This window comes from Miscanthus floridulus, unplaced genomic scaffold (genome assembly GCF_019320115.1).
Source record: "Miscanthus floridulus cultivar M001 unplaced genomic scaffold, ASM1932011v1 fs_373_4, whole genome shotgun sequence".
Taxonomy (NCBI): Eukaryota; Viridiplantae; Streptophyta; class Magnoliopsida; order Poales; family Poaceae; genus Miscanthus; species Miscanthus floridulus.
The window spans coordinates 28,668-55,938 of record NW_027096667.1 but is presented as its reverse complement, the minus strand read 5'-3'; the positions used below and the strand labels follow the sequence as shown (position 1 = coordinate 55,938).

Here is a 27,271-nt window from a genome sequence, read left to right as displayed (position 1 = left end):
CACTCGGCAAAGAGGTTTGAAATATAAAAAAAACCGGACACACGCACACACACCACGCACACACCAGACACGCACACACACGCTTGCCGTAGCCGCCCCGCCGCCGCGCCGTAGCCGCTGCGCCGCCGCCGCCGGAGCCGCCGCGCCGTAGCCGCCGGCTCCCCGCGCGCCCGACCCGTCGGCTCCCCGGCCCGCGCGCCCGTGCGCCTCGGCCCCGCGCCCGCCGCGCCCGCGCGCCCCACTGTAGGAAGGAGGAGGAGGTAGGAGGAAGAGGAGGAAGGAAAGGAGGAAGGAGAAGAAGGGGAGGAGGAAGAAGAAGAAAGAGAAGGGAGGAGAGAAGGAGAAGGGGAGAAGAGGAGAAGAAAGGTGCCGCCTCGGTTCGTCGACCCTCACGCCGTAGCGGTCGTCCCCGTTGTCGTCGCCGGCCCTCGGTCTTCGCATTCTCGCTGGCAAGGTATGCCCTAATGTTAGTATTAGTTAGTAAGTAGTAGTGTTAGTAGTAGTAGTTAATTAGTAGTGTTAGTATTAGTTAGTAAGTCGTAGTGACAGTAGTAGTTGTAGTTGTTGTTCATAGTTTTAGTGTTAGTAGTAGTTATTGTTGTATGTATGTGGTTGATGGCCTTCGTGCCTATGTTTGGTATACATGTGGTTGTTGGCCTTCGTGCCAATGTTTTCTGCAGGTTTTGGGAACCTCTCCGTGCAGGGGAGGTGCTGCCGAAATTTTCAATGGAGTCTAACCATTTGCCTTTTCTTTGCAGGACGAGGACCGTTGGGAGGCACTCGGTGACCCCGATCGTCTTCGTTGGCGTTGCGGTTCTGCCTGCACCGCGTCGCCTCGCCACTGCAGCGACTCGCCACCGCCCCACTAGCCTGACCTCACCGACACCCTAGGTATAACCCATCTTGCATACTTGTATCTCGTGTAACCCCAGTTAGGCGTCTCCCATCCGAAAGAGATACGGTCGTTGGTATGCAGATCTTTGCATACCAAATTCCATACCTGTTTCGGATTGTCCACGTTTTTTGGACAGCCCGCGGATGCGTAGATGGGTTGGTTTCTGTGGCCCGCTCCTGTCCGAGACAGAGTTTCAGCACCACCTCCTCGTTGTTCTCCTGATACACAATCTCCCTGCCAGGACGTGTATCGAGAGAACAGCAGGGAGGTGCTGCCGAAATTCTGTCTTGGATAGGAGCGGACCATGGAAGCCAACCTCATCTACGCATCCTCGGGTGGGATTAGGACCTATCCTTCACCTATTAGATGTATAGTAGGAACACCTTGTGGATTTACCTGCAGTTTTTATTACTCGCTTACATATGCATGTGCCAGAGGATGGATAACCGTGAGTGGATGTACACAGGCCACGCAAGTATGACCCCAGAATGGATGACCAAGACCAATGCTTTCCTGGAGCATGCATTTGGCGAGGCTGCTAAAGGGTTAGCCCGGATGCCGTGTCCGTGCAGCAGATGTGGCAACAAGAAAAGAAAAATTAAGAAGCTCGTGGGGGAAGATCTTATCAAGTATGGATTCACGGCAAACTATACCCGCTGGATCCACCATGGTGATGCCGATCGTATTAGAGAGGAGGTGGTGAGACAGCATCTCGAGGATTATGATGGAGATGGCAGGGTAGCAGACTGGATGGATGACATTCAACAGGCACTGTTCGGTGAAGGATTGGAGAAGCCAGAGGAAAGCGCAAAGACATTCTATGATATGCTGTCTTCAGCGCAGAAGCCCTTGCACGAAAAGACAACGGTATCGCAGCTGGATGCAATTGGACGCATCATGGGGTTGAAGTCGCAGTTTAGCATGAGTCGGGACAACTTCGATGGTATGTTGGCAGTTTTTGGATCCCTGCTTCCGGAGGATCACATCCTGCCGAAGAACTTGTACGAGTCACAGAAACTTCTTCGTGCACTTAAGATGCCGTATGAGCAGATCCATGCTTGTCCGAATGGATGCGTCCTTTTTAGGAAAGATCACGAGGGAGCAACGCACTGTCCAAAGTGCAAATCCTCTAGGTACCTAGAGGTCGACACTAGTGATGGCAAGAAGGAACAGCTGAGTATCCCTACGAAGGTCCTACGGTACCTTCCTTTCATACCGAGGATCCAACGTCTGTACATGACAGAGGAGTCCGCGAAACAGATGACATGGCACAAAAATGGCAAAAGGTACAATCCGGACAAGATGGTACACCCATCGGATGGCAACGCCTGGACCCATTTCGATGGCATACATCGTGTTAAAGCTGAGGAGGCTCGCAATGTACGTGTAGCGTTGGCAACAGATGGGTTCAACCCGTATGGATTGTCCGCGGCCCCATACACTTGTTGGCCCGTGTTCGTGATACCCCTGAATCTCCCCCCCAGTGTCATCTTTCAACCCAAGAACGTATTTTTGTCGCTGATAATTCCTGGACATCCGGGGAACAATATGGGTGTGTTCATGGAGCCTGTGTTCGATGATTTGATTGATGCTTGGGAAAAGGGGGTACTAACATACGACCGAGCTACAAAGAGAAACTTCACAATGCATGTGTGGTACCACTACTCCCTGCATGACTTCCTGGCGTATGGCCTATTCTGCGGGTGGTGTGTTCACGGGAAGTTCCCATGCCCAATATGCAAGGCAGGTGTGAGGTTCACTTGGCTGAAGAGTGGTGGCAAGTTTTCTTCGTTCGACCAACATCGTTAGTTCCTCCCCCTTGACCATCCATTCAGACGAGACATCAAGAACTTCACGAAAGGTGTTGAAGTCACCGATCCTGCACCTAAGATGATGACCGCTGCCGAGATCCGCGCTGAGATAGAGGCTCTCAAAGTTGATAAAGAGAAAGGTCGTTTTGATGGATATGGTCAGTACCACATGTGGACTCATAAATCGGGCTTGACTAGGCTTCCCTATTTCAACGATCTTCGTCTTCCACACAACATTGATTTAATGCACACAGAGAAGAATATCGCCGAGGCGCTTTAGGGAACACTCATGGACACAGAAAAGTCAAAGGACAATGTTAAGGCAAGAGTGGACCTGGCAGCACTGTGCGATAGACCAAAGCAAGTGATGAAGACTCCCGCACCTGGCAAGAAATGGAAAAGGACTTCAGTCGATTTTGTTTTGAAGAAGGACCAAAGGAGGGAAGTATGTCAGTGGGTTCAGTCGTTAATGTTCCCTGATGGGTATGTGGCGAATCTGAGGAGGGGAGTGAACGTGTCCACTTGCCGAGTGTTAGGGATGAAGAGTCATGACTTCCACATATGGATTGAGCGGCTCCTTCCAGCGATGACCAGAGGTTTCGTCCCCGAGCATGTGTGGCGCATCCTGGCAGAGTTGAGCTATTTCTTCCACCAGCTTTGTGCCAAGGAGCTATCTCGGGCCGTGATTGATGACTTAGAGAAAGTGGCACCTGTGTTGCTCTGTAAGATGGAGAAGATCTTCCCACCCGGCTTCTTCCTCTCAATGCAGCATCTGATTTTGCACCTGCCTCACGAGGCACGAATGGGGGGGCCCGTGCAAGCCCGTTGGTGCTATCCAATCGAGAGATGTCTAAAGGTTCTTCAGAAAAAGTGTAGAAATAAAGCCAGAATTGAGGCATCCATGGCAGAGGCATTCATTCTTGAGGAGGTGTCAAACTTCACAACATCATACTATAAGGATAGCCTTCCCAGCGTGCACAATCCAATCCCTCGTTACAACACCGATGAGAGGTCATCAAATCTCAGCCTTTTCAAAGGTCAACTTGGCAGGGCAAGCGCTTCGAGCACCAAGACCTTGCGGAATGATGAGTGGCGCACTATCATGTTGTATGTGTTGTTGAACCTTGACGAAGTGAACCCTTATGTGCAGTAAGTTCTCAATGAGCTTGTTACATACGCCGTCACTATCGTCTATCTATCCAACCCCCTTGTCTCTTGCTTTTTTAGGGAATTTCTGAATACATACTGGACAGGAAATAGGGATCCTTCCCCTCAAGAACAAGATAGTCTTCTCAAAGGTGGTGTGCCCGATTTCATTTCATGGTTCGAAAAGAAGGTACCATCCAATTTACATCGTTCCATCTGTGACATCCCACTTTGCTCCTACGAGCGAGTAATGATCTATCCACCCTCACCTTACAGGCACGCACGGATGCGGAAATGGATGAAGAGTTGAAACAGGTTGTCAAAGGCTTCCCCTATAGGGTCAAGTCATTCACCGTATATGATGTGAATGGCTATCGCTTCCACACAAGAAGCCACGAGCTCAGTCGGCCCAATCGAAAAACCATGAATACTAGAGTTCGTACGCCCAGCACCGATGACCGTGACTACTACGGCATAGTCGAAGAAATATATGAGCTCAACTTTGAGCTTCACGGAGGTCATAAGCCAGTCGTATTCAAATGCCATTGGTTCGATCCCAATGTCACGAGAAGAGCCCCTGAGATTGGACAAGTTGAAATTCGACAAGATTCCCTCTATCAAGGAGACGATGTCTATATTGTGGCTCAACAGGCCACGCAAGTTTATTATCTTCCATGGGCGTGCCAAAAAGATCCCACTCTTGAGGGTTGGTACCTTGCGCAGTTGGTATCACCGCATGGCAAAGTGCCTGTCCCAAATGATGAGGATTACAACTTTGACCCAAACACATATACAGGGGAGTTCTATCAACCCGAGGGGCTAGATGGCATGTTTCACATAGACATGTTTTCGCTGATGGGCATGGAAGTAGACAATGACATTGATGAGGACGATGGAGATGAGGACGATGGAGAAGAGGTGCAAAATGCCAAAGACTTAGCACTGCTTGAGCGATTACGGTTTGGCGTTGCCATTGATGACAACGATGGAGATGAGGCGGAAATGTTAGACAATATTGCTAGTGATGACGACACTTATGATCCGGCCGCTGTCGATCCTGAAGATTATTTCTAATTCATGTAATACTATATTATTATTATTTTCTAGTTATGTTTCGTTCATTTTGCATCTCTATATTTGTCTATATTGTGCTAACTGGTTTACTCTTTGTATTTGCAGGCACTCGACAAAATGTCGGGCGGAAGGCGGACCCGGACCTGCAACTCGCTCTACGCGAGGACGACTCAGGAGGCGGAGGCGGAGGTGGAGGCGGAGGCGTCGGCGAGGAGCTGTCCGGCCCGCCGCCCCCGCGGCCGTCCGAGGAGGGCGGTGCAGTCGTCTGCCGTCCCCCCGCCCGAGGAGGACCGGACGACGACCACTGACGACGAGGACCAGCAGCTGGCCCCCCCCCAGACAGGAGGGGGTGACACTTCCTCTAGGGGGGTGGCGGGGGGTGACACTTCCTCTGGGGGGTGGCGGGGGGTTCCACTTCGAGCACCTCATCGGCACCATACTTGCGCGGGTCCTCGTAGCTCCCGACGCGGCCGATCCCGTTTCAGAGGAGGCCGGTGATTCGTCCCAAGGGCGACAAGTAAGTATCCATTCATTTTGCATCTATTCTTGTTCATATGCTGAAAACCGAACTGCGGACTAATAATTCTTCTTACTGACTCCTGTAGGAACTGGGAACTTGTGTCCGGGGGCGATCATCGGCAGTGCAATGGGATCCTCAGTGGCCTGATCCGCCTGCACTACCCTGGTTTGGTCACCCACGCCCAGGTTGAGTCGCCTCCCTGGACGTGGGACCACTTCAACTCCGCCGTGGACGCCGTGTACGGCACCGTACAGGAGCGGATCAGGCGTGAGTTCTGGGTGAGTCTACATCACACTACATTGCTCAATACTATGGAATCATTAGACGTTCTTGAAATAATGAAAGGACACATGATGTCTGTATGCAGGACTTCTTCACGTTGGAGGAGGGGCATGACCCCGCCTGGGTGACGAAGGTGCAGGACAGGGCATGCAGGGGCCGAGTCACGGACCTATACTACGAGGCGAGGCTGCAGTGCCACATCAACCACTCGTGCGACGTCCTTGGTCGGTACCAGGGGAAGAGCGAGGCCAGGACCATGACACTCACCAGGGAGCAGTACCTCGCAGTAAGTTATAAAACATTGTTACTGACTCATTCCATGAAGAATAGGTAGCCTTCATTTTATATTCTAACATTTCTAATACAATACTTGATGGCATGCAGATGTGTCCTTCTTGGTGTGCCAGGCATAGAGACTGTTGGGCGGCCATCGTGGACAAGTGGATCTCCGATGAGTGGAGGGAGAGGCACGCCCTCCGTCGGGAGTGCCGCCTGCAAATGGGTGGGCCGGCGCACCACCAAGGCAACCGGCCCCTCAGTTCGTACGCCCAGGCCTGGGTACACGCTACGCACTTATTTATTTATTTGTTCTAATGCTCAATTCTCATTACTTCTAATCTTCTGTGTTTTCCTCGCAGTCCCAGTCGCATGATGGCCAGGAATGCAACGAGTTCATGGCGTACGCCATGGCACACAAGGGCAAGGCGACAGCCCCGGACACCGTCTACAACCCGGAGGACGGGCCCGAGGCGTACAGCAACACGAGCGTCCACAGCAAGCTCACTGACTACGCCTCGTCGGCCTGCGAGCGGCATGGGGAGGACTTCGACCCCGCCACCCAGCCCCTTGATACCGACCTCGTGATGAGGCTCGGAGGAGGGAAGCAGCACGGCCGGTACTGGATGGCCTCCAACATGGTCGACTCGACCTCTGTGCCCAACCTCGTCCAGATCCAAGCACAGAGCACGAGCTCCTTTGTCCCCATTCGACCTCGGCAGGCGAGCACACTGCAGCAGATGGCGGCACTCCAGGTTAGTTCTATTTCATTCGCCGTTCATTACTTTTATACATGTACCTTGCATTTGCATTGTTTAAACGTTGGTGATTGAATATTGCAGGCCACTATGGAGAGGATGGAGGCCGAGAGGGTCGAGAGGGAGAGGGAGAGGGCCCAGAGGGAGGCCGAGAGGGCCGAGTGGGAGGTCCTGAGGGCCTAGAGGGCGGCCGAGGCGCAGAGGATGCAGGACATGTTCTCATTCATGTCGAGCCTCGGCACCACTCTCCCGGGTGTGGTGGTGCCCCAGTCGCTGCTCGCTCCAGTTGTGCCTCCTACTCCTCTGGCTCTAGGCACTCCGGTGAGTATATATATATGGTTGATCAAGTCCTTTAGCTTGTGTAGATACTAATGAATTCAATTCTCCTTTGTGCAACAGTCGTCGGGTTCGAACCCGACTCCTTCGCCTCAGCACACACACCCTGGCTGGACAGGTCCACCACCGCACAGAGGTGCCCCTTCAGGCTCCCATTGGGATCAGTGGCAGTAGGTGGTGCCCCTTCATGTTTCATTGACTTTTCTTGATCTAGGACTTGTGTTGGATGAAGACTTCTTAGATGTTGTCATGGATTTGCACATTTGATGTGCGTGTGATGGATTATGCAGGAGGATGTGCTTGTGATGGATGTTGGATGTGCTTGTGATGTATTATGGATTATGTATGCGTTTTGTGTGATGCTAAATGCCTGTGTGCTGTCTCATGTATTATATATGAGTTTTGCGTGTTTGCTTTCGAAGGAAAGCAACAAACAAAAAAAAATTGCAAATTTCCCAGCTTTGCTGAGTGCCAACACTCGGCAAAGAAGTCTTTGCCGAGTGCCAGGGGTGTGGCACTCGGCAAAGCTGAAAAAAATGCTGCCACTTCCCCAGTTTTGCCGAGTGCCACAGCCTGGCACTCGGCAAAGAGGTCAATTTTGCCGAGTGCCAGATGGGACCACTCGGCAAAGACTATTTTTAAAAAGATTTTTTTTAAAAAAAATTGTTTCTTTGCCGAGTGCTCAGCCCTGGCTCTCGGCAAAAATTCAAATTTTGCCGAGTGCCAGTCCCTAGGCACTCGGCAAAGCCGGCGTCAAATGTTGACGGCAGTTATTTTTTTGCCGAGTGCGGGCTTGGCACTCGGCAAAGACTTTGCCGAGTGTCGATTTTTGGCACTCGGCAAAGAAATTTTTGCCGACAAAATCTTTGCCGAGAGACCTTTGCCGAGTGCGGCACTCGGCAAAGCCTTTGCCGAGTGCGGCACTCGGCAAAGCCTTTGCCGAGTGCTTGGCTGGCTTTACCGAGTGCCCCCAGCACTCGGCAAAGAGGGCGTCTGCAGTTGTGCATGAATGGAGTTGATTTTTTTTTGTTTTTTTATGTTGTTAATAGATGAGTTGACAGGTTAAACAATTCGCTTACCAGTGTAGAAAAGGGCCGCTTGCTAGAAACTTAGAACGCCAGTTCAGGATGACTACATTTGGTAATTGGAATTTGAGATGAACAATGCTCCATCCATACTGTAGCTTTACATTGTTGGATCTTTCAGGCATAGAGATGTATTCTTGAGTTTTAATTTCTGCGAAGAGGGATTGGAGGAGTGTTTTGCTTTACCATCAAATAATTATGGTCTGTTTAGATCACAAGATCACATCATTCATGAACTAGCAATTAGTATGTAGCTAAAGCATATCCAAGTCGATCTAAACATCCAGACCCCAAACTAACAACTAGTAGCTAAAAGAAACACAATCCTTTTTCTTGGAAAACGGGAGGAGCACTCCCCACCTTCGATTGAATAGGAGCAGCAAAAAAGCTTTGCGCAGCTCAATTACATAAGTAGCATTGTTACTTTTTTTTTTTTGGGGGGGGGGGGGGGGTGGGGGGGGGGGGGGGGGGTTTAAACATTGATCAACCACATAGCGTTCACCCAGGGGAGGCGATGTTTCCAAAGGTGGGCGCTGTCTCTGAAACTTGCCACAACCCGGCCGGTTGGAAGAAGGCAGCATGTTACTGAACACAACATCATTTCGGAGCTTCCACAACATCCAGTGGACAAGGTGCACGAGGGTGTTTGAATGTAGGTGGTCGACATAGGGGGCTGCGTATGGCCCAGTTCATTTTTTCCTACAAGTGATCCACGTCCACACCAATACGGTTCCAGAACTGGTTTGCAAATGGGCATGCGGCAGGCATCAGGTGAGTCGTCGTTTCCAACTCCGCAGTACAGATCGGGCATGCGTCATCGTCCAGGATGTTCTTCTTCAGGTTGGCCCTGCATTTGATGCGTTCTTGTAGACTTGTACTTGCAGCCAGCAGAAATGTTGCACTTTTGGTGGTGTCCGGTTACAACCAGATGAACTCAGAGAAAACCGCAGTAGCGCTATTGTTCCGGATCGCCTTGTATACATCTGAGGTGCGCAGTTTGTTGTCCGGTGAATCCACAAGCACGACATTGCTTAAGATTTCTTCTACCTGCACCAGCTCGGCTGTTGCCCGTTGCCACAACCATGGTGCCAGTCCCCACCTTTGACTGAGGCTCTGGCTGCTGTCACATGGCTAGCAAGGCAAGGCAAGGGAATGCTACTGCCATGGTCTCTGAGCCTTGACAACGGTCGTCCCAGAAACTTGTGGCTTCCCATCACCCAAGGTCACCGAGGTGATGCACTGGTAGAAGGGGAGCAAGGCCCTCAGCGCATCCCAGTGTGCTCCAACTGCATCATGCCCTGTAAGGGTTACAAGGTTGAAGATTCAGGCTGGATCTTGCCCATTGCGCCCAAGCTGACTCGCCGGGGGTGGTGCAGCCGGTGGAGAAGCTTTAACATAAAGCATTGGTTCTATACTAGTGCAGGTCGCGGATGCCAAGCCCTCCTTTCTCCTTTGTCTGGCAAACATCGGCCCAAGCGACAAGGCTCTTCTTAGGGATGAAAACGGTCGGAAACGGTCGGAAAACCTCTCAACCATTTTCTACTTCTACATTTGAATATGAAAACGAAAACGAAAACGGTAAAGCCGGACACGAAAATGAACACGAACTTATGGAATATCAAAAATTTCGAAAATGAACTAATTCGAGCAGAATTATGTCGAACACGGTCGATATACGAAAAATCAATACGAAATATTGACCCGTAGGACCAAGTGCATAACAATTAACCAGTACATAATAATTAACAAGTCCTACAACTTTTTTAAAAAGTATCTCCATTCGACACGATATAAGGAAGATATGATTTTTTAAGGCAACAAGCGCTTGTACGCGATTAATATATCGCTGACTTTGTTTAATTTTTTTGAACATCTTCAAGACATCAAATGAAAAAACTAACTAAAAAGTTGTAGATCTCGTCGAGAGCTACAATTTTCATATAAAAATCATCTTCATCCGAGATTGTATGAAAAAGATATACTTTTTTTAAGGTTGGACTTGTAGTGGGCCAAATTTGGTTCAAACTGAATTTCGAAACCGAATTTCGAATTCGGGATATTCCGAATTAAAAGTAGAAAAGTAGAAAACGGTCGAAAAAATGTCTAAACCGTTTTCGTTCCGATTTCAAATTTGGTGTTCCGAATTTCGAACCGAATTCAAATTTGTCCGAAAATACGAATTCGATCGGATTAAATGTAGAAAACGATGCGGTTCGGTACGGGATATTTCCGTACCGTTTTCATCCTTAGCTCTTCTGCAGGCGTCCAGGATATTAAGCACTCCCTGCGGCATTTGGTTGGCGGCCATCAGGTATGCAGCAGCACCATCAAGGACCGTGTTTACCAGTACAGAACCTTCTCTTGCGTTCAGGAATTGATTTTGCCAACCTGCTAAGTATTTGTCGGTTCGGGCAATCAGCGGGCTGAATGCACCCGACTTGGCCGATTATAGCGTACTCACCCGCACACCTGTCGTACCTCGCCGCCCACTGGCCATGCATGCCCAGTCGCGCCTAGTAGTACGTGCTCTCTCTCTAATTGCTCGCCTATCCAAAAAAGAGCAATGAAAAGTTGTGTCGAGTGCTCTCTAAAACCTCATCGCCTGCTTACCCATGTACTAGGTGTCACAAGGTAGTTCCTCATGTCTATGCGTGTGTTTCTTAAGGAGAGCTACTCTTATTATAGGCACAAAGAGGGAGCCATGGTATTTCTAAGGTCTTACCATTGTATTATGTAAAGAGGGGAGGCATGGTATTTCCTAAGGAGATGCATCAAGAATGGACGGGGAGGCATGGTATTTCCTAAGGAGATGCATCAAGAATGGACTTGCTAGCGCCTGGACGTCCGACCCGGAGTGCTAGGGTCAGACGGTGCCTCGCGCGCAAGAGAAATGGAGCCCGCGCCGCCTATTTTTGCGTGCCCCACTGCGTGGGCCCTCATGCATGTGCTCGGTTTCTCACACGCCTGTCTGCACACGCTCAACGGGGCCCCAGCAGCGTGCCCGCACCACCCGGACGTCATCCAGCAGCTGCAGCAGGTGGCTATGGTAGGTGGGTCCCATTGAAACATGTGCAACACCAGATCTACTTTTGCAACACCTAGATGGAACACTTGCAACATAGATATGTCCAAAACAGCTAAAACACTTGCAACATACGACTGAAACACTTGCAAAACACCTAGAAAATACTTGAAAGCCATTGCAAACATATGCAACATCTAGATAAAACACTTGCAACATATGTATGAAACACTTGAAACATACTTTTACAACATGCATGTATATGTAACATCCAGATCTATTTCTGCAACATCCATATGAAACACTTGCAACATACGTCTGATAAAGATGAAACATTTGGAACATACACTTGAAACATATGTGTATAGCCATTGCAACATCTGCAACATCCTGATCTACTTTTGCAACATCCCAATCCACTTTTGCAATATCAATATAAAACACTTGCAACATACATTTGAAATACCCGAAACACTTGAAACATGCGTTTGCAACATGCTCTTTCAACGCAAACATCTCCTTGCTGCTTCGGCGAATGGAGGCTCGTAGGTGCGTGGAGGTCACCGGTGTGCTCGCCGGTGGCGAGGAGCTAGGCGGTGGCGCACATAGGGCAGGTGGGGGCAGCACGGGCAACGGTGGCGCAAAGGGCGGGTGGGTGGCGCTTGGAGGTCACCGATGTGCTCATTGGCAACGCAGAGCTAGGCGCCGGCACACATAGGGTGGGGTGGGGGTGGCACGGGTGGTAGTGGCGCAGAGGGCGGGTGGGCGTGACAGTAGTGGCTCAGAGGGTGGGTGGAGCGTTCAGACGATCGGACGTCCTGACCTCAGCAATTCCGCATCAAGAAAGAGAGGGCCACGAAAAAGGTAATGAAACAGAACAAATTGGTACGTAGCATTGCAATCAATGGTAGTGGTTGATAACTTTTTTAAACTTTACAAGTAGATATAAGACTAGCATTTTCAGAGTGCTTCTCTTGTGGCTTCATAAAATCTATGGATCTTGCCTCTAGATCTATGTTTTCTTTTATATCTGAATTTTATGAAACTGAGATTTTTCATTAGCAATAGGGTCATGCTCGTGCGTTGTTACCGGAAAACATTAATGTCACAATGATTCAAATTTAAATGTGTTAAAAAAATCGATACTTCAAGCGTGATGTTTTCAGTTTTTTTTTGTATAGGCAATCATCAATTCCCGTGTGATTATCACGAAACGAACCATGTGATCTCTGACCTTGCGACCTAGTAGACACCGCCAACGAAGAAGTCCATAAAATACTCATCCTGGCCCTGAGTCCAATGCCCATTTGATTGCTCAAATTCTGGAAATAGTAAATTGCAAATCAAGAATGCATTGTGCACACAGACTTTTTTCCAAGTGATTGCTCACGAAGATGTGATGTACGACAATATCAACAACTACAACATAAAAAGTTTATTCAATGCACGGAGACGTCTTTACACTATGTGCGGTATGAATTTGATCCATGAAGCATTCTTCACTTATGAGGACATCGCCGAGCCTTGATTCCTGAATAAATTGACAAAAAAATCTACGGCAATGCATGACTACAAATTGACAAAAAATTCTTTGTATAGAGTAGATACACAACGCGTAGGTCTGACCCCCATGAAGCGACCAGCTTGGACGCAAAGGGATAGCCCTACTGTTGTTGATAGCATGTTCATGGAGCCATTCACTCTCTTTACCAACAATTATAAATTCTTCCAGGAACATAGTTCTCAGAGACCTGTTGAGAGTCAAGACAATCTAAAATAACATGTTACTATTGTGATATCATCCATTATTGGACCTAGAATGATAAATTTACTATGCACCAATAAATAATACAGTGAAAAGGACATGTAAAGAACCCTAGACAAATTTCCTGAGGAAAAATGATTTGCAGCAACCATGGTATCTTGGCTCTAGTATCAACACGGAGTTATGACAACGTAAGTTGTGACTTGTAAAGAAGCTGATACATAAAAGTTATGACGACACAAGTTTTCGCCAAAACACACAAGACCAGGGGCCAGCACTGCATACTGAACCATCGAAGACCAATGTTGCCTTGGAAACAAAAAGGACATCAGTTTATCCAGGCGACAAAGCTTCCTTTTCTACTGTTACAACTAACGGCTTCAAAATTAGTTTTGACCCGAGGTCGCCTTCCTCGCAAAACAATCTACCAGTTACAAGCACACATAATTGATTGGTTCATATAAGCATTCACTACTGGAAACGAGATCTTTGCCGAGTGCAAACTGTTTTGCCGAGTGTTAAAAATCGGACACTCGGCAAAGACTTTCTTTGCCGAGTGCTGCACTCGACAAAAAAAAAAAACTCTCGGCAAAGGCCTTCTTTGCCGAGTGCCAGGCTCTCGGCAAAAGCACGGCACTCGGCACAGGCTGCCCCGCGTAACGGTGTTCGGCCACATCCTTCTTTGCCGAGTGTCTGCTGTTAGGCACTCGGCAAAGAAGGTTTTTTTTTAAAAAAAAATTCTTTGCCGAGTGTCCCAGATCTGGCACTCGGCAAAGATTTTTTTTTTGGAAAATACTTTGCCGAGTGCCCCCGATCTGGCACTCGGCAAAGGTTTTTTTTAAAAAAAAAATTCTTTGCCGAGTGTCCCAGATCTGGCACTCGGCAAAGATGTTTTTTTAAAATACTTTGCCGAGTGCCCCTGACACGGCGCTCGGCAAAGATTTTTTTTTTTTCGAAATGTCTTTGCCGAGTGCCCCTGTGAAGGCACTCGGCAAAGAGGAACTTTTAAAAAAAAAATTCAAACCCTCTTTGCCGAGTGCCTTATTCTTGGCACTCGGCAAAGACCCCTTTGCCGAGTGCCATACCCCGTCACTCGGCAAAGTTTTTTTTTGGCCTCCAAATTTTTTATGCAGCCCTTTTAAGGTACCAGGAACTCCTAGAATTTGAAGATTTTTTGTGACTTTTTGATATATTTAGTTATTTATTTCGTTTACTTGAATTCTTTCCAAAAATATAAATTTGAACTGCACGTGGTACGAATAATGGAATTTAATGATTCAAAAAATGATAGTCATGTTACTTAGTGTAGTGTGAGGCCGTATCCAGGAACAGACCCAAAATTTTGGACATCTTGTTCACGAAACATGATCGTGAACTTGCGTGCGAAGTGTTTTTAAATTCTATAAAAAGCAAATGAAATCCGAAAATCATGAAACTTGTTGAGATGTCGTGATATCGTATGTGGAGGCTATGATAAAAATTTGAGAAGGTTTGGTGTACGTTGTCACGTACGATGCTTACAAACCAGGACATCTCCACATGTGATATCTGATATCACATGTGGAGATGTCCTGGTTTATAAGCATCGTACGTGATAATGTGCACCAAACTTTCTCAAAATTTTATCACATCCTCCACATACGATATCATGACATCTCGACAAGTTTCATGATTTTCGGACTTCGTTTGCATTTTATAGAATTTAAAAACAATTCGTCCGCAAGTTCGTGGTCATGTTTCGTGAACAAGATGTTCGAAATTTCGGGTCCGTTCCTGGATACGGCCTCACACTACACTCAATACCATGAATATCATTTTTTGAATCATTAAATTCCATTATTCGATGCAAGTGCAGTTCAAATTTGCATTTTTCGAAAAAATTCAATTAAATGAAATAAATTAACTAAATATATCAAACAATTCGGGAAATGTACCAAATTTCGACATGGAGTACCGACAGAAAAAGTTTGGGGGTAGAAAGAAAAATAAATAAAAACAGTTTACCGAGTGTCCGCGTTTGGCGCTCGGCAAAGGAGCCTATTTGCCGAGTGCCAGGATGGCTAGCACTTGGCAAAGACTTTTAATTTTTTTAAAAAACCTCTCTTTGCCGAGTGTCAGCTGTCCTGGCACTCGACAAAGAATTTAAAAAAATAAAAAAAAATACTTTGCGGAGTGTCAGATCGGGGGCACTCGGCAAGCTGTCTTGTCGGGAAACAGCCCTTTGGGCCATTTCTCCCCCGCCACTAATGTCCTGCACACGCACACAGCTCCAGCTCGGGCACGACGCCGCCGTGCCGCCGCCGCCACAGCAGCAGCAGCCGCGGCTTCCCCCGCGGTGGCGTCGGGCATTGCCACCACAGCTGCCGCGCCTTCCCCCGCGGTGGCCCCGCGCGGGGCGCCGAGCCGGGCGGAGTGCTCCGTCGACCTCAAGCTCGGCGGGCTCGGCGAGTTCGGGGCGGCGGACGGGACGAAGGAGCCTGCGGCGGCGGCGGCGCCGTCCGCGAGCCCGATGAAGCGCCCGCGCTTGGGTCCCAGTGGCGCCGCCGGGGCGCAGTGCCTGTCGTGCGCGGTGGACGGCTACAAGGCCGACCTCAGCAAGTGCCGCGACTACCACCGCCGCCACAAGGTCTGCGAGGCGCACTCCAAGACGCCCGTCGTCGTCGTCGCCGGCCGCGAGATGCGCTTCTGCCAGCAGTGCAGCAGGTATATACGTACAACAATTCCTCAGCCCAAAGCAATCCCATCCCTTCTCTCAATTCACTTCATTTCAGTTGGGTAAACGTCGCTGTAATTGCATGAGCCTGGTTGCGTCGACAAAGGGTCGTTTGCTTGAATTGTTGCCATGGAAATTGCTACTACCAATCAACGAACCGACTGATTGACGTCAGTCATTTTTTTTCCCACAGCTTTTTCTTTTTACTGCTGATTGTTCCTTGCCTTTCCCTTTGTTCAAAGTGAAAATGCCAAATCAGTTCTTTCTTTGGCCCTGCCTCTCTTTCTTTGCTTCAGATTCTCGCCAATTTGTCACCAACAGTCACAGATATGATGAACTTTAGCTTAGCAATTACTAGCATACACCTGCCTGAGTGGGCTGTCTTGCTTCAAGGATGCACAGCTTTACCTTTCCCGGCTCCACTTTTTCAGCCTTTTCATATGAACGTACACTGATCTTTTCCCTATTTCCCTTTAGCATGTCAACAAGTATTACCAGAATTAACACCGCCTCTTTTTCTACCTGTGCATACCAACTTTCTAACCCATCAGTGAGAATCATTATCCGGCAAAAGCCAGGACGCACTTCATCTTCATGTGCTAGAGGATCATCTTTTCTTGTCGCGCTTCTTCACCTGACCCCTGTATAGCTTTCGTCGTCTTGGGTTACGTTTAAAAGTGAACAATGAATTGGAATTCGAATCCATCATCAAATTGATGCTTCTCTGCTTTAGTACAAAACAGAGAGGACACATTTTGAATCAAGCACAGAGACCAGAAGCTGGTCTTTCCGATAGAATTCTTTAAGGAGTATAGTCACTTTAATCAGGATCTGTGCATTTTTTGCTTTGAGAAGAACTCCTCTCAAATCATTAAGCCCCATCTTTGATGTTTTTGCATATGTACTTTTGAAAACCTTTCCTTGCTGAACAAATAATGAGATCCGTATGATTCTTGCATTTTTGTCATGTATTCTTTCGCGGAACAGTATTTATGTAACCAGTCAGTGTGTCTAGCTAGCATTATCCCTAGATTGATCACTGCCGCTACTATTTGCTTGTGCAAAGTTATTTGGGAAGGCAACCCCATTTTTTTCTACTTTGTTGCAGTTTGACGCCTGAATTCTCTTCGGTATAAACTGTTTGAACAGAGCAGTGCCAACCAAAGCATGGTGAAGTAGATGTATCTTTGTCGTTTTCATCAGTTCATCGTTAAAGTAAGTGTCATGTTTTTTCGCTCATCTTTTTATTATATTGCAAGCAGTTAGGCTGTCAAGGGAACTGTGTTGGGACTGGCTTATAACAAACAATAATCTGGCCAAGGGTACAAAGAACAACAGACACTATGTTTCAGAAATATTCCTTTTAGTTAGCTAAGAATTTTACCATGTCTGTTGCTGCCATGAAGTGTTACTTGCTGTTTTACCTTTCCAAACAATTAAATTATGTTACTTTGGATGGTGAATTTCACATGGTCCTATTTCTTGCAGTTATGGCTACCTAGATAGAATGTGAACTATTTTCTCTCAAGTGTGAACTTGATTTCAGACCTGTAGCTGTTCTCTGAACCTGATTTTAGACCTATTGGTGTTGTTCTGTGAACTTGATTTCAGAGAAAATGTGAACTCTTTTCTCTCAAGTGTGAGCTCTGTACATTTTTATCTCAAGTATGGCACAAAGAAAGCATAGGAGTTAATCCACCTCATGCACCTCGGAATGATGGAGCTGGGCCTTCACCACAGTCGCAGTGGCCGAGATGAGTGCACGTTGTATTTTTTTCATTTGTTGTTCACTTGGTGATGAACTTGTGATATACTTGTGATGCACTTGTAGACTTTGATGGACTTGTGGATTTATTTGGATGGACTTGAGCACTTATTATTATATATGTGATATATATTGTGATGGATGTGATATGTGCGGATGGATGTGTGGATGGATGAGATATATATGTGATGGATGAGATATATATGTGATATATGTTTGTATGAATTTATTTGTCGAATGTAAAAAAAAATCAAAAATTGCCGTTTTGGGTCACTTTGCCGAGTGTTGCACTCGGCAAAGGACCCCGTTGCCGAGTGCCATGGTCACAACACTCGACAAAGCTGGAAAAATGGGCGCTCGGAAAACCGTTTTTCCAGCTTTGCTGAGTGCCATGACCATGACACTCGGCAAAATTTTTTTTTTTAAATCAAACTTTGCCGAGTGCCAGACAAAGGGCACTCGGCAAATAAATTTTTAAAAGAAAAAAATCAAACTTTGCCGAGTGCTATACAGAGGGCACTCGGCAAAGAATTTTTTTTAAAAAAAATTCAACCTTTGTCGAATGCTAGACAGAGGACACTCGGCAAAGAATTTTTTTAAAAAAAAAATTCAAACTTTGCCGAGTGCCGGCCAGAGGGCACTTGGCAAAGAATTTTTTTAAAAAAAAATAAAAAAAATATTACTTGCCTGCAGGTATCTTCACAGCCAACAGCCCAGAATTTTGCATTGAATACCAAGCTAGACACCTTTGCAGATATATGATCCAACCAAAGAGTTTATGTTCCTCTTGTACACCTTATGTCAGTTTGTTTCGTTGAAAAGGCACCACCTTGTTCCGAGGCGGCGTCGAACTACTCGCTCGCAGAGTGCCATCTTGTTCCTAGGCGGCGCACAGGGTCCTTCGTGCACTCGCCTGCGGCGGGGATCGAGGAGGCGGCGGGGATCGTGGCCGCCGTCGTTGGAGGCGTCACTAGGGCCGGGGCGGCGGCGACGGGGGCGGACGGAGGGGAGCGCGGATGGTGGCGGTGGAGACGCTCGGGGATGAGGCGGAGTCGGGAGTTTTGTTTAAGGGTTAACTGCATTCGTGCTATTAAAAAAACGACGTTTCTAATATTTACCATTACAATTTGACTATTTTAAAATTTGCCATTGTAATTCTACCTCTTGCCAATTCTTACCGGTTTCTACGTATGGCCTCAGCCTGGGCCCATCTGCAGGCTGTACTCGCGTACAGGAGCGCCGTATCGACGGGCACTTGACCTGGCCGCGATCCAGTGCGTGGAGGGCGTCTCCATTCCGTCTCCTTCCCCGTCCCCTTCTCCACGAACCCTAGACCGGCGATTTCGGCGGCGGCGGTGTTGGGTGAGAGCTGCTGCTGGTGGAACAAAGCATATGTATGCTTTACTGTTAGTCCTCTTTGTGTGTGCACGTCAAAGATTGATCTCAAGCATGCTGTAACGTGGACAAAGCATATGTATGCTTTACTGTTAGTCCTCTAAAAATGGCCTGCATTGGTTCCGTCCTGCTTGGAGGAGGGCGACCAAATTAACATTAGGCCATCCTCACCATGCACGTCAGATACTAGCAACTTCTGTACCTTGATTTTATTCATGTACTTTACTACTACTGCAATTTAATATTTCTATTTCCTGAGTTATAAGTGTGTGTTTTGTTCTCTATTTCCTGAGTTATATGTGTGTTTCATGTTCATCTATGCCTAGAGTCTAATGATGATCCTAATTCTGTATCTCTTCTGCCTATATGTAGTCCTTTTTATCTTATTGCATACAAAAAACCATGATGACAAAAAGGGGCACCAAAGAGGATAGAAATTTAACTTCTCCTATGTTTTCTCTTGGATTAAGTGCAATTTGGACCACTCAGTTCTTATGTTTGACTAATTTTATGTTTTAACCCCCAGCTACGAAACAAGATAAGTTTGGCACTGCAACAATATAATCAATGTTGTTTAATTGCACAAACATATAAGAATTATTAAGAAATTCAAACCTTGCATTTAGGTGCCAACAGACAGGGAACGTCTATTGCAAGCGAAAAGGATGAGATCATGAGTTGGATTAAGAGATTCAAACCAAGCATTTAGGTGCCAACGGACATTTATGAAATCTAAAGTTGTAATAGGTCTAATGCTTTGTTGGCTTTATGTGACATTGCTTTCATAAAAACAGAGGTAAAACTCTTTAGAAAAGAAGTCGAATTGAAGAGGCTCACAAGGCTTTGTTGGAGAACAACCTTGGGGGAAGAGGACATGTATATGGAGAGTGGAGAGATCTCACAGTGGCACAGGGTGAGGATGCCTAGTAGGCTAGCTGGAAAAAGATTACTTTCACTAAACCACCATTAGCTCAATCGGCATTAGCGCCACAATCCCGTTAGTTTTATCATCCGATTTAGAGACGATACTAAAGAGAGCTGCAGGCCTGCAGCCATGTGGGGACAAAAAGCCTCTCCGGTGATGGTGCCAAACGTGCATGTTAGGGGCGCAGTGGCGAACGTGACGGTGGGCAATGACGACGCCCTGGAGTGCAGTGTGTCCTTCCTCGCGTTCAAGCCTCCCATCTTCGAGGTTATTACATATATTGCACTCTGCCAATCTCCCATCTTACATGTTATGGATTTTATTGAGAACTACAACTTATATGTCATGTTAACATTAAGGTTGTTTGAAAATTTGAAATTTCAAGACCTATGAAATTAAAACAACATTTTGGTACCCTAAAATAATTCAAATAAAAAACTTCTCAACTACAAAGTTGTAGACCGCATTGAGAGCTACTATTTTGATATAAAGTTCGTCTTCATCCGTACTCATATGAAAAAGTTATGAATTATTTTTTGATGCAACAATTTATGGAGACAGGGATCTTAAGATGCGAGCCTATGCTAATTGTTTTATAGAGATGATGCTTATAATGACCGTCTTTATTAATAGGATTTTCACATACAAGCATTTTGCCTCTAAAAATTGATTTAAAGAGGTCGGCATTTACTGGAGGCCCCGTGATCATTTCCGGATATCCACCTCTGTTAATCAGAGAAATTGTCTCCTAAAATCGTTTTTTGGCAGTGAGCGGTGGTCAGAGGCTAAGTTTTACTTCACTTTCTCTCATTTGAAATTACATTGAAAGCCATATATTCTTTTAAATTTTCATATAATAAAAGATAAAGTAAAGTTATCGAATTGCAACATCATATACATGCGAGATGGGTAGTGGAGATTTGTGTATTTCGTGCTAAAATTGTGATGTTGTGAGTCACATTTTTTTTTCTCGACCACGCAAAAGGTTTGCGCGTTTTTGTATTAAGTTAGAGGAAATATTGGTTACAACACGCCTTAGCGGTACCTTAGGGGGTCAATAAATTTTACATTAATTATCAAAAAAAGAGTTTTACATGGACGCTCTCAGACTCTCTCTAGTGTACTGAAAGCCAGGTTATTACATTAGAATTGAACAACACAAACTTGCAGCACTGGCAAGGAGGCTTATGCCCAGGCTGTCGAGGGGTCACCGTTGGGAACAACTCATGTAGCGCTTGCATATGAGAGGGATCACCACTGAAGATTTCATCATACGCCTTCTTGGCCGACGTCGACGGAGATGGCCTCCAGCCGGATAATCTTAGGCACTTCATGACAAGGTACTCACCTCGCTTGGTTGCCGGCATATGAGCTATGCTCTGCGCCGCTATCCGCCTGCTTCACTTGGGTAGCGACGGCGGTGCTCGTCCGCCGATAGTCGTATCGTCTCTAGGTAGCCTAGGAGTGCCGACTGCCTCCTCTTTGTGATTCGCTCGGTGAAGCGCTTGTTGGGTTATGAGGATGCTACGCTAGCCGGAAAATAAAAATTCGATATCATAAACCAGGATCTACTACTAGTTATAGATCACGAGATTACCACTAGACGTGCAGGTGCAGCGGAAGCGACTCGATGTAGTCGTACGCGTCGTAGCAGTGCCGTGCAGTTGCAAGGTTGTCCGTACGTCCGTCCCCTTGGTGCGGTTCGTCCTTGTGCTCCAGATACAGCACCTCCGAGGTATCCACACGTACAGGGAGGAAGCGTCGCGCCTCCGGACTGCTAGGTCCACGAGGAGCAGCAGGCACGGGCGTAGGATGGGCGGCGGCGGCTGCCAAAAGGCGTGCCCTGCTTAGCCCCGTTGCCCACCCCACTTATTTATAGGCGTCCCTAATGAGCTCCCGAGTTGGAGGCCCATTAGTAACCCTAAGCCTTGTCTAACTCGGATCCAATTCGAATTAGGCTTCCAGCCCCTTAAGCATGCGACCCGATGGGTTCACGCACACATAGACATGGCCCGAGTACTCCTACTCGGCCATTAGTTGATAGCGGCCTCTAGCAAGGCATGTCAACTCATATGCATATGCAAAGATATTATCAGACGAACCACCACAAAACCACATACTTGTTATTCCCTTGCCTCACGATATTTGGTCCAACTCAATGGTTAACACTTAACCCTAGCACGGCCATGCATTTCTTGATCTAATCATTAGAGTGATCCAGTGATATCTCTCTCATATAGAGAGGGGCAAATTCCATCTTGATTGTCTATGTCTCATAGCATGTTTCCTGACAAACCCGAAAACCACCTTTATAACTACCCTGTTACGGAGTAGCGTTTGATAGTCCCTGAGTCGGTCGTTTCACATCTTGAATACATACAACAATCTCAGGTCTAAGGACATAGCGTACATGATGTGAATAGAGATAATAACAACATCTCATGTTGGGTCAGTCTAGCCCCATGTCATACATGTGCCCACATTATTAGTTTGACATCTCCATGTCTATGACTTGTGAAACATAGTCATCAACTAATAATGTGCTGATCCATTATTCATGTGTGTCCTCACACGAACTCTGACCAGGGACAACATTAGAATAACCATACAAGTAAAAGAGTTTCACAAACAATTCACATAATTGCTAATCGATACAGGTTGTCTTTAATGGAAATTCAATGAACTCATAATATATCATGGATACAAGGCAATATAATCATCTCTATGATTATCTCTAGGGTATACTCCCAACAATCTCCCACTTGCACTAGAGTTAATCTCGAAGATATCTAATACCCATAGCTCTCATGTGCGCCTCATGCTTAGGCTGTGGAAGAGCCTTTGTCAAAGGATCTGCAACATTCAAATCTGTGTGTATCTTGCACATCTTGATCTCATCTCATCTAACAAACTCTCGAATGAGGTGAAATTTCTGCAGTACATGTTTGTTCTTTTGGTGATTCCTTGGCTCATTAGCCTGCGCAATTGCCCCATTGTTGTCATAATGTAGATTCAATGGGCTGGACGCATTAGGAAACACACCAAGTTCAATGAGGAACCTCCTCATCCAAACACCTTCCTTCGCAGCTCCAGAAGCTGCAATGTACTTGGCCTCTGCTGTAGAATCGGTCACCGTCTCCTGCTTGGAACTTTTCCAACTTACGGCAAAACCATTTATTGTGAACACAAAACCTGATTGAGACTGTGAATCATCCGTGTCAGTTTGGAAGCTAGCATCGGTGTAACCATTTACAACGAGCTCCTCCTCACCTCCATTGATTAGGAACACATCTTTAGTCCTTCTCAAGTACTTAAGAATGTTTTTAACAAGTGTCCAGTGACTCTCTCCTGGATCAGCTTGGTACCTGCTCGCAACACTTAGAGCATATGAGATATCTGGGTGAGTACATATCATGGCGTACATGATGGAACCAACTGCCGAGGAGTATGGAACCTTACTCATGTGCTTCCACTCATGAGCTATCGAAGGACACTGTTTATTGCTAAAGCGCATACCATGTGACATAGGCAAGAACCCTTTCTTGGACTGTTCCATGTTGAACCGTTTCAACACCTTGTCAATGTACGTATCTTGGCTTAATCCTATAAGCCTCTTCGATCTATCTCTATAGATCTTGATGCCCAAAATGTATGCTGCTTCTCCTAAATCCTTCATAGAAAAAATATTATTCAGTGAAGTCTTTACGGATTGCAACATAGGAATGTCATTCCCAATCAATAATATGTCATCCACATACAAGATCAGAAATACAACAACGCTCCCACTTTCCTTCTTGTAAACACAAGGTTCTTCTTCATTCTGACGGAAGCCAAACCCTTTGACCACTTCATCAAAACGAATGTTCCAACTCTGAGATGCTTGCTTTAACCCATAAATGGATTTCTGAAGCTTGCAAATTTTTCCAGCATTGTTTGGATCAACAAAACCTTTGGGCTATATCATATACACGTCCTCATCCAAATTTCCATTTAGAAAGGTTGTTTTAACATCCATCTGCCATATCTCATAATCGAAATAAGCAGCTATTGCTAGAATGATCCGGATAGATTTAAGCATCGCTACCGGCGAGAAAGTCTCGTCGTAGTCAATTCCTTGAACTTGCCGAAAACCCTTTGCAACAAGTCGAGCTTTATAGACGTGAACATTTCCATCCATATCCTTTTTCTTTTTATAGATCCATTTGCACTCTATGGGTCTAACCCCATCAGGCGGGTCAACCAAGTTCCAAACTTGATTGTTTCCCATGGAATCTATCTCGGATCTCATGGCACTTTGCCATTTCTCGGAATCTGGGTCCATCATTGCTTCCGCATAAGTCGTAGGTTCGTCATCGTCTAATAATTACAAATCCCCACGCAACTCACGGATTCTTGCTAACCTTCGTGGTTGTGGCGGTGTTTCTATTGCCACGGGTATCTCAACTTGTTCTGCAACATTAGCATCACTCGTAGAGTCCTTCCCAACTGGCTCATCTTGAACTTCTTCAAGATACACCTTCTGTCCACTTTTCTCTCTTTTGAGAAACTCTTTCTCTAAGAAAACACTGTTCCGAGCAACAAACACTTTGCCCTCTGATCTGTTGTAGAAGTAATACCCTAAAGTTTCCTTCGGATATCCCACGAAAAAGCATTTGTCTGACTTGGGTGTTAGTTTATCTGTCATAAGTTGTTTGACATAAACTTTACAACCCCAAATTTTTAGAAAAGACAAACTGGGACTCTTACCAGTCCACATCTCATGTGGTGTCTTAACTATGGACTTAGACGGTACCCTATTCAATGTGAAAGCGGCTGTTTCTAGAGGGTATCCCCAAAATGATAACGGTAGGTCTGACTGGCTCATCAAAGACCGAACCATGTCCAACAAAGTCTGATTACTTCGCTCGGACATGCCATTTCTCTGAGGCGTTCCAGGTGGCATAAGCTGTGGAACAATTCCACAACTCTTTAGATGATTGCTAAACTCGTGGCTCAAATATTCGCCTCCACGATCAGATCGCAAAGCCTTAATTTTCTTGCCACGTTGATTCTCTACTTCACTCTAAAACTCCTTGAACTTTTCAAATGTCTCAGACTTATGTCTCATTAAGTAGACATAGCCATATCTACTAAAGTCATCGGTGAAGGTTATGAAGTATTGGAATCCACCTCTTGCTGTCGTACTCATTGGTCCGCACACATCAGTATGTATGAGTTCCAGCAAGTCTGCCGCCCTCTCAGGAAAACCTGTGAAAGGCGTCTTGGTCATCTTGCCCAGCAGGCAAGCCTCACATGTCTCGTATGATTCAAAATCAAATGAAGTTAAAAGCCCATCATAATGGAGCCTCTTCATGCGATTCTTACTTATATGACCTAAACGATAATGCCACATATAGGTAGGACTTAACTCATTAAACTGAGGCTTTTTAGCACTTATATTATAGACAGGAGCATCTTCAAGATTTAAAATAAATAACCCATTCACAATGGATGCAGAAGCCATAAACATGCCATTTTTAGAGATCACACAACCATTGTCTTTACTCGCAAATGAATAACCAACCTTCATCAAACATGAAGGTGACACAATGTTTCGACTTAAACTAGGAACAAAATAACAATTATTCAACTCCATAATAAATCCTGACAGGAGGTGGAGTTGCATTGTCCCGATGTTCAACGCAGCAACTCTTGCATTATTGCCCACGCAGAAATCAACTTCTCCCTTTTCCACGCTTCTACTTCTTATCATTCCCTGCATCGTATTGCAAATATAAGCAACCGATCCGGTATCAAATACCCAAGAATTAATATAAGAATTAGCAAGGAAAATGCCTGTAATATAAACAACAAGTGTACAAGCTACGGGAGTACCTTTACTGCCGCAATCCTTTATGGATTCCAGGTACAGCTTGCAGTTCCTCTTCCAGTGACCTTTCCCATGACAATGAAAGCACTCAGCATCATCAGGTGGTCTAGCCTTAGGCCCAGGTGGGTTTGGCTTAGAGATCTCATCTTTAGCCTTGCCCTTTTTCTTCTTCCAAGAATTGCCCTTCTTCTTAAACTTAGGCTAGTTTTGTACCGCCATCACATGGCTACTGCTAGCACCTTTCTTGATATCAGCCTCTGCTGTTTTAAGCATGCCACATAATTCATTCAAGCCCTTCTCCGCCCCATGCATATGGTAGTTCACGACAAAATTTCCATAGCTGGACGGAAGAGACGCGAGAATAAAATTAGTAGCTAATTCAGGGCCAATTGGGAAGCCCAGCTTCTCCAACCTCTGAGTGTAACCAACCATTTTGATCACATGTGGCCCAACTGCTGCGCCCTCAGCTAGCTTGGTTTCAGCAAAAGCCTTTGAGACATTGAACCTATCGGTCCTAGCTTGAGTCTGGAACATATCATTGAGCGCCACGATCATATCATGCGCTGCATGGTTATTGTCAAACTGCAACTGTAGATCTGGTTCCATACAAGCAAGCATAAGGCAACTCACTTCAAGATTAGCATCACATGCTCTCTTGTAAGTGTTTTTCTCTGCAGCAGGTGCATTATCAGCAGACTCTTCTGGTAATGGGGTGTCTAGAATTTCTTCCTTTTTCTCAGCCCTGAGAACAATTCTCAGGTTGCGGATCCAATCCGCATAGTTTGTTCCATTCAACTTATCTTTCTCAAGAATTGAATGCAAAGTAAATGGTTGATTGCTAGGCGCCATTTATCTACAACAAAAGTAATGCAAAATGCTAAGACAATGTATCCAAGATAGAGTAAACAATATTAAACCTTTAATAGAATCTACTCCCACTAAAATCAATATCCCTCTCTTCAAACTTAGTGATTCAAGACCCACAACTAACAAGTCTACTAGTGAGCTTTAGCATCACCGCTAGAAGACATGGTAGATTGGTAAGCAACTCTTTGCTAATCATATCACATACGACTCTTGTTGTTGGGTAGCATCTCTATGCTTTGGTGCCCAACTACTCATGCTCCAAGGTCCCTAACTGTTAGGATGACCTTGTCCAAGTAACCAACCCTTCTGCTGTAAGTATCCGATACAAACCCGTCTAGTCAAGGAAAACCAGTGACACCCTAATTTCATAGACCCACCACCGATTGTACAAGACACATGATAGTGCAAGGAGGTGAGAATCGGATGTAAAAAAATTTTCTCTATAATTTTCATATAAAGTTCGTCTCAATCTGAGGTCGTATGCAAAAGTTATGGTTGTTTTACCGAACATCACTTTTTCTTGCACCCGGCGCCCGGCAATAGATCCAATCTATCACCACTGCACATCACATGCGCTCGGCACTTGCCTAGGTTTGATTCGATCAATCTGATTGATCTCCATCTTGCCATGACTAGATTTACATGTATCACTTAACTCGGATGGCGGAATTCCGACCGATACGAGTAGATCGTTACAAGTCCACCACGGTAAAATCATGAACCATGATCAGAGACTCATCTACAACCGCGCATATCTCCATATGCAC

General features: G+C 46.1%; 1 protein-coding gene and 1 long non-coding RNA gene across 2 annotated transcripts; both read left to right on the top strand.

The window, feature by feature from the left end:
- Positions 1-317: 317 nt before the first annotated feature.
- On the top strand, positions 318-5,242 carry LOC136531560 (uncharacterized). The gene is made up of 3 exons (XR_010778058.1): positions 318-454; positions 759-891; positions 5,032-5,242. It is a non-coding gene; the product is annotated as an uncharacterized lncRNA (long non-coding RNA).
- Positions 5,243-11,740: 6,498 nt separating this feature from the next.
- LOC136531561 (squamosa promoter-binding-like protein 18) lies at positions 11,741-17,070 on the top strand. The gene is made up of 3 exons (XM_066524205.1): positions 11,741-11,873; positions 15,238-15,673; positions 16,792-17,070. The coding sequence occupies exons 1-3, from the start codon at positions 11,741-11,743 to the stop codon at positions 16,817-16,819; spliced, it is 597 nt and encodes a 198-aa protein (XP_066380302.1). The 3' UTR covers positions 16,820-17,070.
- Positions 17,071-27,271: the final 10,201 nt, after the last annotated feature.

Bases quoted from the DNA above. Each gene is read 5' to 3' on its own strand.
- LOC136531561 (XM_066524205.1), top strand. From the start codon at position 11,741: ATGGAGGCTCGTAGGTGCGTGGAGGTCACCGGTGTGCTCGCCGGTGGC. The intron at 11,874-15,237 runs GTCACCGATGTG...ACACGCACACAG, and splicing joins CGGGTGGGTGGCGCTTGGAG to CTCCAGCTCGGGCACGACGC. The intron at 15,674-16,791 runs GTATATACGTAC...ACTTTGTTGCAG, and splicing joins TTCTGCCAGCAGTGCAGCAG to TTTGACGCCTGAATTCTCTT.